At 42.2% G+C, this 16,609-nt stretch overlaps 1 protein-coding gene across 1 annotated transcript in view; it reads right to left on the reverse strand.

Annotated features, from left to right (window-relative positions):
• Nucleotides 1-12,289, reverse strand: part of AGBL3 (AGBL carboxypeptidase 3) — a 28,482-nt gene extending 16,193 nt beyond the window's left edge. Inside the window, exons 1-6 of the mRNA XM_085233889.1 lie at nt 12,231-12,289; nt 9,769-9,871; nt 7,052-7,297; nt 4,813-4,873; nt 3,503-3,679; nt 1,948-2,052 (exon numbers count right to left, since the gene is read on the reverse strand). Coding sequence (XP_085090015.1) covers nt 1,948-2,052; nt 3,503-3,679; nt 4,813-4,873; nt 7,052-7,297; nt 9,769-9,871; nt 12,231-12,289 — 751 coding nt within the window. The remainder of the gene's footprint in view (nt 1-1,947; nt 2,053-3,502; nt 3,680-4,812; nt 4,874-7,051; nt 7,298-9,768; nt 9,872-12,230) is intronic.
• Nucleotides 12,290-16,609: the final 4,320 nt, after the last annotated feature.

The following is a 16,609-nucleotide window of genomic DNA, read 5'->3' on the forward strand; positions in this document are numbered from 1 at the left end:
GGAAGTAATTTAGGTTCCAGAATATTTTTTGCAGCAAAGCTTTTGGCATCAAGGTGAAGAATACTGGAGTAATCAAAACTTCTTGCTACCGCCAAAGTGTACCCACAAAATAGAAAAAGAAGATGCATGTTCTCTGCTGGAAGCCAGAAGCCCAGATATCCTGCTGCAGAAGTCAGCAGTGTAATGTGGTGACTGCGGCAGGACCAGAGTCAGCATGACTACACAGAATGATACAGCGTGAGCTGCAGAACTCTCCTGTTGTTTTAGAAAAGCTCTGACAATATGGCCTAAGACATTTTAGCAAAGCCAAAATTTTTTAATTCCCTGAATCATTAGAAAAGAATTGTTAGTTTTGCTGGTTCAGATACCCATTTGAATAATTACTTTCTGTGTAGCTGAAATTCCGTTCACGGTTTCTCTACCCTCTGCTTCTTCTTTGAACTCTTCCTTACCATGTAGGAAGAAAAATGTTTCAGCAGTTAAACCAGTGAAGCCCTTTGTGGAAACATCTGTATCAGACAAGTGCTACATAGTGAAATGTAGGAATAAAATCTGAGACGCCTATCAGAATACATCGATTTTTCTGCATGTCACCACTGGATTGCATTTTTCTGTCCTAAACTAGATGTTAGAAGGGCGTGCAGGAGCTTAGCAGCAGATAGTCCCTGGCCAGGTATTAACTCAACTTGCTGTTGAAATTACATTCAGTGGGAATCAGGAGAGTGCAGCTGCTGCCTCCCTCAGGATGCGATGGCTCACGACATGCTAGTCAGTTTGCAGCACTGGCATTGTAAATCCTCTAATTGGAGATGCCTGGCCTATCCTCTGGAGTTTTCACTGCAGGGAATGTTAGTGTTTTAAAAATTAAATTCCGATGGCAAAGCCACCAACCTGGAGGTTTGTGTCCCAGAAAGCGTAAAGTTACCTTTTTTAAGATCAGCAACAATGGACAGTAACAGAAATCACTATCCTTGTTTCCAAAAGGCAGGAAAGGTCCCTGAAGTGTTCCTCCACACCAAATGTATCAACTGACTAGTACATGATATGCTGCTCATGCTGCTGAAGTAGTGAATTTCTAGATAAAGTGATGGTGTATTTCAGCATATTGAAAAACTTTAACAGTGTATTGTGAGTTTTCACAGATGTGTTGACATCAAGAAGAATGGCAGCTACCTTTCAGTTCTGCACATCTGAAAATTTGGTGGCTACAACCAGTTATCCTAAAATTGCAAAACTATTACAATCCCTTCTTATCTATATACAATTGGACCCAGGCCAAAACCAACAACTGCCTGAAGCTTCGAGTTCATTTAAGGCAATTGTATCAACTTAATAAACACAGGAAACAAAACAAAACAAACAAACAAACAAAACTCAAAAAACACTCTGATAATCAAATAATGTTGGAGGTACAGAACAACTAACTCCCTTCATTTCTGTCCAATTAATCCTTGCCAGACTTAGGAGACTATAAACAAGCACTGATCCAATCTGGCTAGATTTTCTTTGTAAATCTTAGCTAAACAACTGTAAATAAAATTTCTCCCAACACAGAATTTAGTGGTGATCTTGCAATTATACAGCTCTCATATTTTTCATTTTCTCTTTTGGCTTGACATTAAGTAACCTTTTCCTACTCATATTTTCATAACCAACTCACTCTGTTTCATACTGTTAGTTGCTGATACAAAGGCTTGAACCGAGCTGGACTTCTGAGATAAACAACTGCATGAGCAGAATGTGTGATAGATGAGACCTTTGTGTAAATAATTTTCTTCCCTTTATATCAGAAAGGGATGTATTCTGAAGTGCTAAAAATAACAATAAAAAATTATATTGATTTCATTAGGCTTTGCATTAGGTTCACTAAGGAGATAAAATATTGGCATCAAAGCAGATGCTAAATCTACCGACAGCTTAGAGCAACATTTCTCTGGGTGTTCTCACCTTCTCCTAGATAAATCACAGTGCCCTTGTGAGGAGGTTGGTAGGATGGTGTGATCTCCAAACCTGTTGGAATGTACAACGGCTCAGGACTACTGGGTATCCAGTCTGAAACAGAGGAGACACACAGAAAGACTACAAGCAGGAAGTCTGTATTATTTGTACAGCTTGTTTACTCAGCAATTACTCTGAATTCCTGTACTGCTCTCTATCAGCACATGGTACTACTAAGAACACAGATGCTGCATTTATGGAGTGAAGTTGTGGATTGCTGACCACACTGGCAATGCAACATGTCCCTGTAACTTGCAGGGCATCTGCCTGGCATATCAAAGAGCTGTTGAATAATGACTGATGGTACATTCTGGCAACTGACATTTCCTTGCTGCAGTACTTATACAAGTCTATCCCATTCCATTGAACTTAACAGTAAAAGGGCACAGATGTCTCAGTGCCACCTCTGTGCATTTCTGATTTCTACCAATTACTTTCACACTGTAACATGTTGTATTTAGAAAGCACAGGAACTGCTGAAATCTTCACTATCCCTTAATAGGTTTGCACAATGACTTCTGTACAGACTACAATAAGATGCTTATTAGCTGGCATTCATATCTGAACATATAGTCATGAAACAGAGCATTGATACTGCTAGTAACGGGTCATAAGGACTGAAGATTGTCAGGCTTTCTCTGAACTTTTCTTTATCTGCTTGCAGCTTTGTTTCACTTGGTTTAGCTGCAATTTCTCTAACTGATCAAGTATGTCTGGCTGATTTGTTTAACTATTGTTTAATTCTGTGTAGTATAACCTAGGCTTATGTAGACAATATTTATTCTGTGCACGATGGGATATTTACAACTCCAACAGAATGATGTATTTTGAGAAATACAGATCTGAAGTGATAGTAGAAGCTTTGAGAAGCAGAGACATACGATGTGGCAGAGGAGTATTGGCATGGGATGATAACTGAAGGACACAGATTTGGTACTAGAGAACCCATGGCTATAAGCAACTTACCTGTGGTCACCTAAAGACCTGGAGCTGACCAAAACTCATTTCAGGGGACAACAAAGAGAAGAAGGAAATAACACGTGCAAAGAATATCATAGGTAAATTCATAATATGGAGCTGCAGGTCAATGAAAAAAAGAGAAAGCTTTTTACTTATAAAAAATGACCCTCAAAGTCATTTGGATCCCATAGTAAGGAAAAAGACAACATGAATATGATCCTCATATTTCTCCCAGTAAAGGACTCCAGAGGCTGACAGTTCGCAACATGCAATCCCTCCCCTTGACCCGAATTAAACACGTGCAATGAAAACACTGTCCTTAGGACCCAGGGGTGAGAAGGGGAGCCAGGAAAAGGTGGCAAGTGAAGCATATACATAGCAGTTTTAACTGTACTACTATTTTTAATTCTTCTATAGCAATTAGATCTGGACTAATAATGATTTCTCTCTTAAGATTTCAATAATACTAACAGTAAGTTCTTCATGTAAGATGTGCTTCCTCTTTGCCCATGGACAAGATTTTGAGTGTGACACACTAACTTACCAATGTGCTCAATTCTGTCCCTGCTGACTTCACACTGGTTTGGCCAATGCACCTGGGAAAACTGACCCGGAGGTGGTAAGTCACATGGATTCTGCAGCTCCTGCAAATGGGGCACCACCACCTCTGAGTCAAATGGTAACTGTTTTGCCCTTGGAAGAATATCAGCACAGACAGAATCTGTAAGAAAGAACCCTCTCATCAATCTCTTCTGTTCTTTCAAGTAGAAACAGGCTGCAGAGATTATCTACATGAAATTAGCATAATTAAGCATGGCACGATAAAATTACATCTGAGTGAAATGTAAATTCAATGCTCCAGCCTATAAATCACATTAAATTTAAAGTTAGCATTGAATTAACAATTCATTAAACCATAAAGCACAAGAGCAGGAAATATCTTGCTTGGTTTCCTACTGAAAATCTTGGCATTTGGTTTTGTTATTGCTTTTATTGCTAGCCTATTACGATATGGTCTACAATCCCAATGCATCAGCCAAAATCTGTTCTGTGCGTTATATGAATGGCTTAGTCCTAAAAAGCTTCTGACACAGCATATGCAACAGCGTACTGCTCGTGTGACAGGAGAGGTAATGATGCTATCAAGAATTCTATCATTGGAGGCACTTGGAGGAAGTGGAAGGCCATCTTTGCTTGTCAGCAGGGAACCCTTCCAAGTAATAGAAGCCACTTGAATGGAAACATGACAGACAGAGAAAAGACTTTGGAAAAAAAAAAAAAAAATAGTAATTGGAAAATTGGGACTGGTATTGTGCACCAGCCACCATACTATCCAGAGCTAATTACGGCTCTTTGACAGAGATATAAAATGTCCCCTTTCAAAGCATTTCCTCTATCCGTCAGACTATCTACTTGGAACAGGCCAAAAGACAGGAGTTTGGCTTCATGGGAATTGTTCTTTTGTTTTTTGTTTTGGAAAGCCAGCTTTAGATCTGGCTTCAAAATCTACTTTTCCTCACAACAAACAAAAGAACATCATAACAAACCACAGCTCCTTACCTTAAGAATCTGAGTATTGATTCCACACGTGAAAACAAAACTGCTGAACGCATTTTTAAATTCTACTGATTATCTAACTCTAGTGGATACTTGGCTAGTAAAATACCAATTCTAGACAAAAGCACACTGCAGGATGGGACTGAGATAATCACTCACCTAGGTCGAGAACCATAAAGTGTGACTAGACCTAGCCCAGTTTTGGTTACATCTTGATAGTTATGTGTGCATTGATATTTCTTCCCTCTCCTTTCTTCCCCACAGCGGTCTTAAGGGAATAGCTGGGAAGATCCTAACCTGCATGAACTGTGCGCTGCTGACTGTCTTCTGCCTCACGGGAGTTATGGGAGTCTTCATCCTAAAAAAAATAAATAAATCATAGAATCATAGAATCACAGAATGGCTTAGGTTGAAAGGGATCTTAAAGATCACCAGCTCTAACCCCCTGCTGTGGGTAGGGCTGCCATACACCAGATTAGGCTGCCCAAGGCTCCATCCAACCTGGCTTTGAATGCCTCCAGGGACGGGACGTGAATGAAATACTAACATAAATCTGAAGTCCACTGCAGCACAGCTTTAGTTTATTGTTCAGAAAGAAGAGCTACCTCTGCTTTGGTTTACTTTATGACTTGAATAAGAATTAGGCCAAATCTGTATAGTTGTTTACTATTTACTATGTCATTATTCTATTTGCCTCTCAAAGGAGACATGCTTTCATTCATCCCGTTTCCCAGTGCCTCTCTTGTGCAGTACTGGCAATCATACTCTTGGGTGAAAGGGCAGAAGAGAAAATTCATATAAGAAAGAAAAGTCTGTTTTTCCAGCTGCATAAATTACCCCTCTGATCCAACTCATCAGAGTCTAATAGCATAAGAGCAGGAGAGAGGCAATGGAAAAGAATAGCTAGGGCAGTGACAATGCAGATATATGCCAAAATTATCCCAAAGCATAAGTGCTAGGACAGGGAAGTAAGGAACTTGATACTGGTGATTTCAAGCTTAACACTCGGCAAGAATTAAAGAGGAGCCACTCGCATTCAAGCTGCACATAGGCAATGAAAAGCTATCTGCTAACCTGGATTAAATTTGAAGCACATTTGCAAAGGACAACAGCACTTATCCTCTTTTCTGCCTTTAACATAGAACACACATTTCCTGGGTTGTCAGTCTAGCCCCTTTTCAGTAACACCACAATCAATTAAAAAAACAAATTTCCTGCCTGAAATATGAATGTAATTAACATCCAATCTATTTCATAGCTGGTAAACATACTCAGCTTTATTTGTTGTTCCCATTTACATTTACCACAGCTGCTAATGTGATACAAGGTTCCTAAAAACCCGCTAGTCCTATAGCTGATCAAGAGCTTGGTTCTCACAGGTGAAGAACTGAAAATAATTCACAAACCAAAGCACAGATAAAAACATAACACAGAGAAAGCATGGGACTTCATTTTGATCTCAGTGCTACGCACTGCGTGATGAACTCTTAATACACACTTTGTGTAGTCCTACATACAGTAAGAGTCTGAAATTTACATAGGTTGCTCTACAAGTAATACTTCCTATTTATTTCCATGGAAGCTACAACAGATACAAAGAGCATAATAACACTGCTTGGAAGAACAAGTTCTAAGCTACAAAACACATTTTTGTTGTTTTTTTTTTTTCCACGTAGTCATCACCATAAGTGATGCATTTTTGACAGCAATAAATAACAGCCTGCATTCTGTGCTTGTAAAATCTGCATGGCTGTCCAGAACGTGGCTTGACTTTTTACATCACTGTTGCCACTGCTCGAAACACACCACAACACACTGCCACATTATGCTCCCATCCACTGTTGGTCTTAATAACCGTTCAGCAAGCACTGATGAACGTCAGTGGGTGCTACTTTATTCCATGTGGAAGAATGCAGTGACACATCTTTGCTTCATTGGCACTTTCATGTCAGAGCCATTTGGTCAGATGCCCCTCTGCTGCCCTCTGTCACAGGGCAACAAAACATAACGGAATATTGGTGGGAAGGTTCAGTTGCTCCTGTCTTAGCACTACTATCAGCCTCTGACTTTGTGGGACAACATAACAAAATAGGCAGTATTACTTTCAGAGCAGCCCAGCAGAGCAGGTAAGCACAGTCTGTGATGCTACTGGAAATGATTTGTTACAGGGACCCCTAGTGAACTTTTTCCCATTGAGCCATTTTTATACATTAAAAGCAAGACTGACTTTCAGAACCCAGAAGTGCAGGCTGCTGTTGGTGCCACATAGGCAGGGCAGCACAGCAGCTATGGCAGTGTCTGCTCAGTGATGGGGACCATTGCTGGCAACTATTGCAGGCCTTTGAGCAGAGGAACGCTGAGGTTTACAGCTTTAGGAACTGTAGGCCGTAAGGTGTAAGATAAAAGGAGCAGAAAGGAACGGGGGAGGCGAACGGGGCCTCGCGCAGCGGTACCGCTCGCTAACATAACCGCCCTTGCCTCGCTCTCCAGGCACGCTGACATGCCCCGGCTAAGCAGGCACCACCTTCCTGCCCACCAAGCTGCGCCCCGCGGCCGCCCCACGACGCGCTTCCGCCACCTTCTCGAGCCGAGCGCCCCCTGCGGGCAGGAGGCCGGGGCGGGACCGTGACGGCGCTACGCCGGCGCCCGGCCCGGGGCGGATGTAGCGGCAAGCGAGGCCGCGCCGCACGGGCCTCCCTGGCTCCCCGCTACCATGGTAACGTTCCCAGCTCTCGTGAGAGTTCGGTGGCTGGCGCGAGCAGCGGCGTGCTGAGCTCCGGGCCTGCTTTAGGCGTGTTCAGTGGCAGAGGGCGGGGTGGGCTACGGCGCCGTGTGATGTGCTCTGGTATTGTTCGTGTTGGCAGCAGCTTGATTTCAAATGTTGTCTTTTGGCTTATTTTTACAGAATCACAAACACCTAGGTTGGAAAAGACCTGCAAGATCACTTCACCCAGTCCAACCATCCACCTATCACCAATAGTACTCACTAAACCATGTCCCTCAACACAAAATCCAACCGTTCCTTGAACACCTCCAGGGTCGGTGACTACACCACCTCCCTGGGCAGCCCATTCCACTGCCTGACCACTCTTTCAGAAAAGTAGTATTTCCTAACGTCCAGCCTAAATCTCCCCTGGCACAGCTTAAAGCCATTCCCTCTAGTTCTATCACTAGTTACACATGAGAAGAGGCTGACCCCCAGCTCACTACAACCTCTCTTCAGGTAGTTACAGAGAACAATAAGGTCTCCCATGAGCCTCCTCTTCTCCAGACTGAGCAATCCCAGCTCCTTCAGCCGCTCCTCATAAGGCCTGTGCTCCAGACCCCTTACCAGCTTTGTGGCCCTTCTTTGAACCCGCTCCAGGGCCTTAATGTCTTTCTTGCAGTGAGGGGCCCAAAACTGGACACAGTACTTGAGGTATGGCTTCACCAGAGCTGAGTACAGGGGGACAATCACTTCCCTGTTCCTGCTGGCTGCAGTATTTCTGATGCAAGCCAGGTTGCCATTGGCCTTCTTGGCCACCCAGGCACATTGCTGGCTCATGTTCAGCTGAGCATCAATCATCACCCCTAGGTCCATTTCCTCTAGTCAGTCTTCCAGCCACTCCACCCCAAGCCTGTAGCATTGCCTGGGGTTATTGCGGCCAAAGTGAAGGACCTGGCATTTGGTCTTGTTGAACCTCATCCCATTTGCTTCAGCCCAGCGATCCAGTCTGTCCAGATCCCTCTGTAGGGCCTTGCTACCCCCAGGCAGATCAACAGTTCCAGCCAACTTGGTGTCATATTATTTCTCTGTATTCCTGTTCCTGTTCCTGTGTGAATCAGGGATGTCAAGATTTCAGGATGAGTGCATTAAAACTTTGATATTCAAAGAAATGTTCTTCGCAAATCCTTCACTTGTTTTTACAGTGCTCGCATTTCCACCTCCGGTGGTACGGAGGAAAATAAGATCCCCGTTATTACCGTGGCAGCACGGGAGCAGCGCGACCAGCAGGTGGCAGCAGCCTGCAAGGAAGGGCTAAAATGGCCCTGAGCCTTGCTGGTGGCACTTGGGTCCAGGTGCCGGTTGTGCAGTGGAATGCAGCTTTTTCGGCAGTTAGGCGGAGTTCCTTTCTATCTCAAGTCACTTCATCTTGTGTGAGGCAGAGCAATGGGCCGTAATTCTTGTGTGGTTGCATGTATGCCGGCTTGGTGGTCACCTAGGTCATTGCATCTTGTCAGCTGTACATCCCCATCGGTTGGCAGCACAGCATTTGGTGAAGAATAACAACTACAAATCCATGTCAAAACTGCCAGCTTCAGCTAGCAGCTTCGCTTGTGTGCTGCTGTGCCTGAGGCACCCTGGGATGGTGCAGTCCATCTGCTTTTTGGTCTCTTAATGGCCCCCAGAATGAAATGACCTCAGAGAACACAGTTGCCTCTTGTGTTCTCCTTCTGCCAGCTTATATCAGGGGAATGCAATGGGTTAACTTCATGCTTTGTGGAAGATCAGATACCATCCAGCCTCCTGGGCTGACATGAACTTCATGTTAATTGATAAGACAGCGAAAACCACATAATGTTCTTTGTCTGATTTAACAGAAATACAGTCATATGTCTGCACGTGATCAAGATTAAATTTGTGCTGCTGAGCAGTCTGGCAGGGTGCAGAACCATGTTAGCGGGCATGAAACCACAGTTTCAAGCAAAATAAAAAATACGAATCAAAACCTCTGCTGCTCCTTTGTGAGAAGAAGCGAAAGGAGAGGTTCTGACAGATTTCTAAGGTTCACTTTAGTCTGGGTTACAGTCAGCAGAAAAGGTACATGAGGTTGTTCTGTAAACTGTTTTACTGTGGGTTGTGAGAGAATTTAACCTTTCTTGATTCATGAGAATTATGGGAAGGTATGTGAGGTCTGGCAGCACCAACTAATTTCTACCCTTATTTTCTACTCTACATCATACTTGAGTGAAGTTTTTTGGATGTGAATAGGACTTAAAATAAAGGCAACATTCAAATTACAACATTATAATGTTAATTTAGCTCTGCAGTGAAGATAAGCCCTGGGTGCCAAAATCTTGCTGCATTTCTATGTAGAAATGCTAGTTGTGCTGTGAATAGCAACAGTTTCATTTAGAAATGTTGTGTTCATACTGAATGCTCAGACACTGTGGCATGCAGTTTAAATCTTGGAAAGAGAAAAAAAAAATAGATGTCAGTACTAGTAGGGACTCGCATTCATTGGCATTTGCTTAGCAAGGGCCATAACCCACAGCTGCTGTTTCCACTGTGGAGTCCAGCTTTACTCTTGTGCAAGTCTTTCCCTTTAGTGCTAATGATTTAATTACCCATTCACTGCTCAGGAAGGCCGTGTTCCTGGAAGCAAAGAAGAGAAAAAATGTCAGTTCATGTTGCAGAAGATGAAGCCATGGTTTGTGTTAGGTCCATTTCACCTGGTGCTGCAGATGTGCAGACATGCTTTAAATTTCTCTCAATTTAAGTAGCATTATTCTTTGTGGTGCAGTGAAACATGCTTACGTTGAACATCATACAAAGCAGTTTCAAAATAAATCATGTCCTGAAGTGAACTCATTCCCTTCATTGCTGTTTTCCTGTGGCCATAAAATAGCTTCCAGAGTGATAAAATGCTGAACTGGATTTAGCTGCCCAGTTTGTTTCTGTTATACAATTGTTGATATGTTTCTCTAGTTCTCTGTGGCTTAATTTCCATGTTTTCCTTTTATTCCACAATTCTACAACCACTTTTAGCTAATTAAAAATAATATACTCTAGATACTTATACAGCTGGCTTACTTACAGGGTTTAGCAAATTTGTGAATTTTTACAGCTCCTTATCAAGCAATCTCCTTTGAATCCACTTGTTTCCTCTTTGTTCCTTTTTTTGCTCTTGCCAGATATTTTCTTCTCTCAGGCTGTCTCAGGAGAGTCACATCCCCAGCTGCCAGTACTGTTTTCTTTGTGTCCATGCTTGGTTTTATTTTTTCCCTTTTTCCTTTTTCCCAGCTACAACTTTAATAAGCCTCCTGGACCTTTCTTTGGAAATTTCATCTGCAATTGTAAATAAAACCATTTGTATCTCTAATGCATCCATTTGGATTAAAAAGCCAAGTGATCATGTTTTCAGTTTTGAACACAGAACTTTTGAAGACATAGGGAGATAGATAACCAATATGTACCTGGGCTCAAACCTAGCATACAGAAAAATAAACACATTTTTAAGCTTTTTTCCTACTTTCTTTAACAAATTGTTAAAGCACACAGACTGTTGTAGTGCTTAAATTCATTCCCGTGTTTACTAAATAAAAAAGGATTTCTGCAGAATTTTTCACTAGAGAGAGTGTATTTCTTTCTTATCTTCCCCCCCCAATTATTCTGATTCTTACATATATATATATATATATCAACTTAGCCCACACACAGTCACACAGGAATACTTCAAATATTTTTCTTAGTTACCTTGTTCTGTTTTTAAGCCTTGGCTGAAGTTCTTGAAATGTGTTGAAATGACCTGACATCACCCAAAAGGAAGCCCATAATGTCATTGTACAAGCTTGGCCTTGGATAGAAAGTCTGTGAACAACAATATATGCCCATTTAATTCAAGTTGTTGCCAAAGTCACATCACTGTGTTCCAGCAAAACCCCTGGAGAGAAATGGGCACTTGGTGAGAACCCCGTGAAAATGGTAAGGAAGCCAGAAAATCAGAGAAAATGAACAAAGACCATGCATAGGTTTTACTGCTCCTGCATATGTTCTCCAGGGACAGGGATTGTCATATTATACAGTCATGAGGCACTCAGCACAGCAAGGCTTTGAACTTGGATGTTTTTGGGATGCTGGTGAAATGGTACTGTTTAACCCATGGTTATTGTAGTCCCTCAGAATGTGGCTTTTTCCCACAGGTTCTATTTTTATCCATGTTCCCCAGCTACGTATTGGTGTGATTTCACTGTCACTGTTGTGCCAGAATTCATCCTCACTAATTTCTGGAGTACTGTATTTTTTATTCAGATCACAGTGTTCACCCTCCATCCTATGTAAATGCCTGCATCCGAGCTAGGCATCTTGGCTCTCCTCTCTAGTCCATGGAGGTTGCTCAGTACAGCTGAGCCATCTCACACTGAAGCATTTGATTAGGTGGATATATCGTAAATCCTGGTGGCTTTACTGGCTAGAAGCCCCTTAGCAGCTGCCCTACAGAAACCTTGCGTTAGGAAAGATGAATCCCATCCTTAAAGACCTTTACTGTGTGGCTGCTGACTGCGTATTTTTCACTATTTGGACATATTTCACTATTTTATTTTATTTTGTAAGTACTGTGGTAGATGACCTAAGATAAATTCCTTCCTCAGTTTTTGAAATACCATAACACATAAGATGAATGGCGCTGGGTTAGCCCAAAGTTCACAGTTTCTGGTGGCTGCAATTAGTCAGTGTCAGGGAAGTACACAGGGCAAGAGTGTTGCAGTGCTTCCAGCCTGCAGAGGTTTGGCTGAAGGGCTTTCTAGGTCAGAGACATTGTCTTTGAATCTAAATACATGAACTTTTACAAACAGAGCAGCAGCGGGGTGATGGGACTGAGGCTAGTGAGTATATCATAGAATCACTGAATAGTTTGGATTGGAAGGAACCTTAAAGTCCAACCAGTTCCACCCCCTTTTCATGGGGAGGTTTTTTTACCCACTGGATCAGGCTGCCCAGGGTCCTATCCTACCTGGCCTTGAACACCATCAGGGATAGGACATCTGCAGAGTGTATCCCTTCCTTTCCCATTCTTGCATGTGACTGGGCATTGCTGGCTTCCGTGTCTGTTTACTAACTGTTTCTTACAAGAGCCATCTCCATTACTTCTTCTGATGTTTTAAAATTAAATAATAGTTCATTTTTCTCCTGAGCTGCAAACTTAGCAGAAATTGTCTGTAGTTGTAGAATGAGGCAACAGTTAATGGAAGTGCTACAGTCTAAGGTAATAAGGTGTGCCAGTGGTGGCAGGGTTGATGCATCTCAGTAGTGGTAGAAGCAGCGTGTTTGAAACTTGCAGTAAAGATTGCTTCTGATGTAATACTCATTCATCCACTCACTGGGATAAACCTGAAGAACCTGATGATTTAGGAGGCCCTTTGTAATGTGCATTCCAGCCAGAAGACATCTTTAGCTCAGAGAGTACACTCCCAAACTGTAAAATACAGGCTGATCAGAAGAAACTGAGACACCAGAACCAGTGACCAACTTTCCAAATTGGCCCAGAAATATTCCCGGGGGGATAGTGAAGAATTACAGAATCACAGAATGGCCTAGGTTGGAAGGGACCTCAAGGATAATGAATCTCCAGCCCCCCTGCCACATGCAGGGCCACCAACCTCCCCATTTAATACTAGACCAGGCTGCCCAGGGCCCCATCCAACCTGGCCTTGAACACCTCTAGGGATTAGGCATCCATAACCTTTCTGGGCAGCCTGTTCCAGCACCTCACCACTCTCTCTGTAAAGAATTTCCCCCTGACATCCAACCCAAATCTTCTCTCCCTCAATTCAAAACCATTTCCCCCTGTCCTGCCATTATCTACCCTTTCAGAGAGTTAAGACCACCGCCCCCAGAAGAAGGCTGATGAGGAAAAATACTCTGGGAAGGAAAAAGTTTAGGCATCTGTTTTATGACAGGAATGGCAGGCAGTGTATTCTTACTGATGGCAAGATCTGCATCAATAAATCAAATCAGGTGTCCTAAATGAGTTCTTTGTTAAGGTACATGAGTCTGAATTTGTTTTCTCAGCACTCAGTGGCCTAAAACTCTTCTGGAGCCATCCCACTAGTTTACAGTCTGCTTTCCTACCAAACCCAGTCTGGGAATGTCACCAAGTGGTCTTCTGGTGAAATGGCAAAAGCATCATTTTGCTGTGACTTCTTGTACCGGCTACACTTCTAATTTACCATCCTTAGCATGGACTGTTATGTGCTGCTGCACAAGAGCATGAAAAATATTTTGTTATGCTGGTTTATCTCTTTATGCAAGCATTCTCTGGAGGTGATGTGGTCTGTATAAAATACTCTGCATCCCTTCCATGACTTCTGGGATAGCATGTAGGTGCCTGTCTGTACATTGTTGCTCCTATGTCCTGGAGCTAGCTCCAGGAATACTGGAATATTTGTGAAGTGCTGTGCAGAGGTAGCAGTTTGGACCTAGAAAACAGTACAGCACTTTCACAAATGACTCCATCCCTCTGCAGAGAAAATTATCTGGCTGGACTGCTGTGCTGTGCTGGGATATTTGACTGCTTCACAATCCAGAGCTATTTTTGGTGAGCATTAGCTCTGCAAACTTTATAGTGAGCTCTGATGTACAATAAAGATGTGCTCTTTACAATAAAGATGTTGCCTGTTTCTGCACTAAACAGATCAGTGATATAACAGACAACGTGACAAATATTAACCCAGCAGAGGTTATTTTTGTCTGTCTGTTGTTAAATAACGGTATCAAGATTAGGACAGTGTGAAGTAGAACTGGTGATGCTTAAAAAGTCAAGAAGACCTGGAGTTGACTGAGTAAGTCAGCACAGCAGATTTATAATGCAAAAAAAAAAAAAAAAAAAAAAAAAAGTTCAATGATGTTCCTACTTTTTAATATGAAAACAAAGCCTCTTGTTTCAGAGAAATGACAGTTCAGATAAAGTAGGACTAGAAGGGAGATGAAACTGCTGCACTAGCTTTAAGCTATCTGGCTTGGATGCTGAGGAAGTATGAAAGGCAAAATGCTGACAACAAGCTATATAAATTCACCATAGCTTCTTGCTTCAGGCAGCTGAGGCACTTGTCCAGAAAGCAGGAATATACAAAGCAGGTTCTTGCTCTTTAGGTGGCCTTGTGGGCTTTCCTAGACCACCTCCAACCTTGGACTGTGTCTTTTACTTTTCTCCAGTAAGCTTCCAGAATTTTTCTAATGGAGTATAAGTTCCCTCCCATCATGTTAAAGCGTAATGACAAACATCTTGCTTGCCTTGGTTGTTTTTCATGATTCAGAACTATTTAGAAATAGTTCACGGAGTCCCTGGGGGCTATAGACCACAGGCTGAAAATCACTTAATAATTCTCTTTTTCACGGTGCCTTGCAGATCCCTGGGACACAGCATCTCTTTCAACAGAAAGACCAAGGGGATACATCCACGAATGCGGTTACAGCTTATTTGAGGCAGAATGCGTGTTTGTAGGTCAGAACATTTGGGGATGCATGGCAAAAAGAACATGGTACAGAACAAAAGGCCTAAGTGATATTTAGTGTATGATAATGAATTATTCATTTATTTTTGCATTTGAAACTTGCCTTAGGAAGGCAAAGCGAGGTGAGGTGAGGTAAGTTTGTAGGGGAGCGAATACTGGTTAGATTTACTGTGCTGTGGGTAGTTTTATTTTGATTTGGTGTTAGGAACAGTCTGTGGCTGACTCTTTCTTCTTCAATTGTATTTTTAACTTTTGGCAAAGTCTTGAAGATGCTTATATTTATAGATGTCAGAAAGCAAAATAAATAAAAATAAGCTATTTGTATCTCTGCGCTTCTGTAATTCAGAGTCATAACTATGACTTCCACTGACCTAAAGAGGACCAAACAGCTGTTTTTTTTATAGCTATGAAGAGCTCTGACAATACCTGATAGTGCTAAATATACGATACATTTCCCTCAAAGCCCCCCATCTTTGGTTTTAGTAAGAGCAAATTCTTATTTATGAGACAGCTGTCACAAGATGGAATCTGTTCTATAAGAAGACTGGTCTTACTCAACTTAGTCTGTACCAGCAGCTGGTGTTTGCTATAGTAGAAGTCACGGCTTCTACTCAGTGGTAGTTTATCCTGAGATATACACATGTAATTATGGATGAGTGTCCCAGCCCCAGGCACCTCCTGTCCTCAGACACTGTGATGTTGCTCCCCTCGCACACGTTGTGTTGGGTTGCAGGAGGTAACTGGACTGTCTAACTCCACATCCAGATGTTGGGTATCACCAAACCCATGGGTGTCCAACCTTTTGGCTTGCCTGGGCCACGCCGAGTGAAGAGGAATTTGTCTTGGGCCACTTATATGTTGATCTGTCCAAAAATACTGCCTCTTATTTGTTTCCTTGGAAACTACAACAGATGCAGTGAACACAGTAACACTATGTGATAGAGCAAATTCCCAACTACAAATCACTATTTTTCAACAAAGTCATCACCATTAGATATGTGTTTTCATCAGCAATGAACAGGAGCCTGCATTCCACACTAGCAAACATCTGCACCAGCAGAGGTGACCCACTCTTACTGTCACCTCTGCTGAAACACACCATCCACTGCCTCACTGTGCTCACATCCACTGTTGGGTCTCCATAACTGCTTGGCAAGCACCGATGAATGCCAGTTGGTGCCATCTTTTCTGCATGGAGGAATTCAGTGACACACCTTTGCTTCATCTGCACTTCCATGTCAGATGCCATTTTGTCAGACTGCCCCTCTGCTGCCATCTGTCACATGGCACCAGAATGTAATGCGATATTGGTGGGAAGGTTCAGCCTCTATTGCCATACCACCAACATCCACCACTGATGTTGTGGACCATCATAACGAAATAGGAGGCATTACTTTCAGAGCAGCCCTCGTAAAATATATAATATAGTTAATGCATATAAATAACAAAACCATAAAACTAGTGGTATATTTGACCTTGTTTTTGTGAAGCTAACTCATCAGTCTGGTTTGATGGAAGTAGCTGCAATTCTTAGTGAGTTCTCAAAGTGTTCATCAGTGATTTTTCATGACATTTTATCTTTCCTGTGCTTCATCCTTGAAAACTGTTGTTCACATACTGCCAAAAAGTGATGACATGAATAAGGTGCGATTGTGAAGAGAGGGATATTTCTCTCTGCTAAGATAGGGCTTATAACAGTCTAATAGAGAGACATGATCAGATTTTTGAGTTGAATATCTGATTGCAACTCTGTACATTCATACATATGTACATTTCATATGTTTGAAAATTTGCAGATAATGTATTTTATTATATTGACTGAAAATGAAGCTGCAAATATACAAAAAAATCTTTTTTTTTTTTTTTTTTTGCAATCTTG

This window comes from Meleagris gallopavo, chromosome 1, assembly GCF_905368555.1.
Source record: "Meleagris gallopavo chromosome 1, MGAL_WU_HG_1.1, whole genome shotgun sequence".
NCBI lineage: Eukaryota > Metazoa > Chordata > Aves > Galliformes > Phasianidae > Meleagris > Meleagris gallopavo.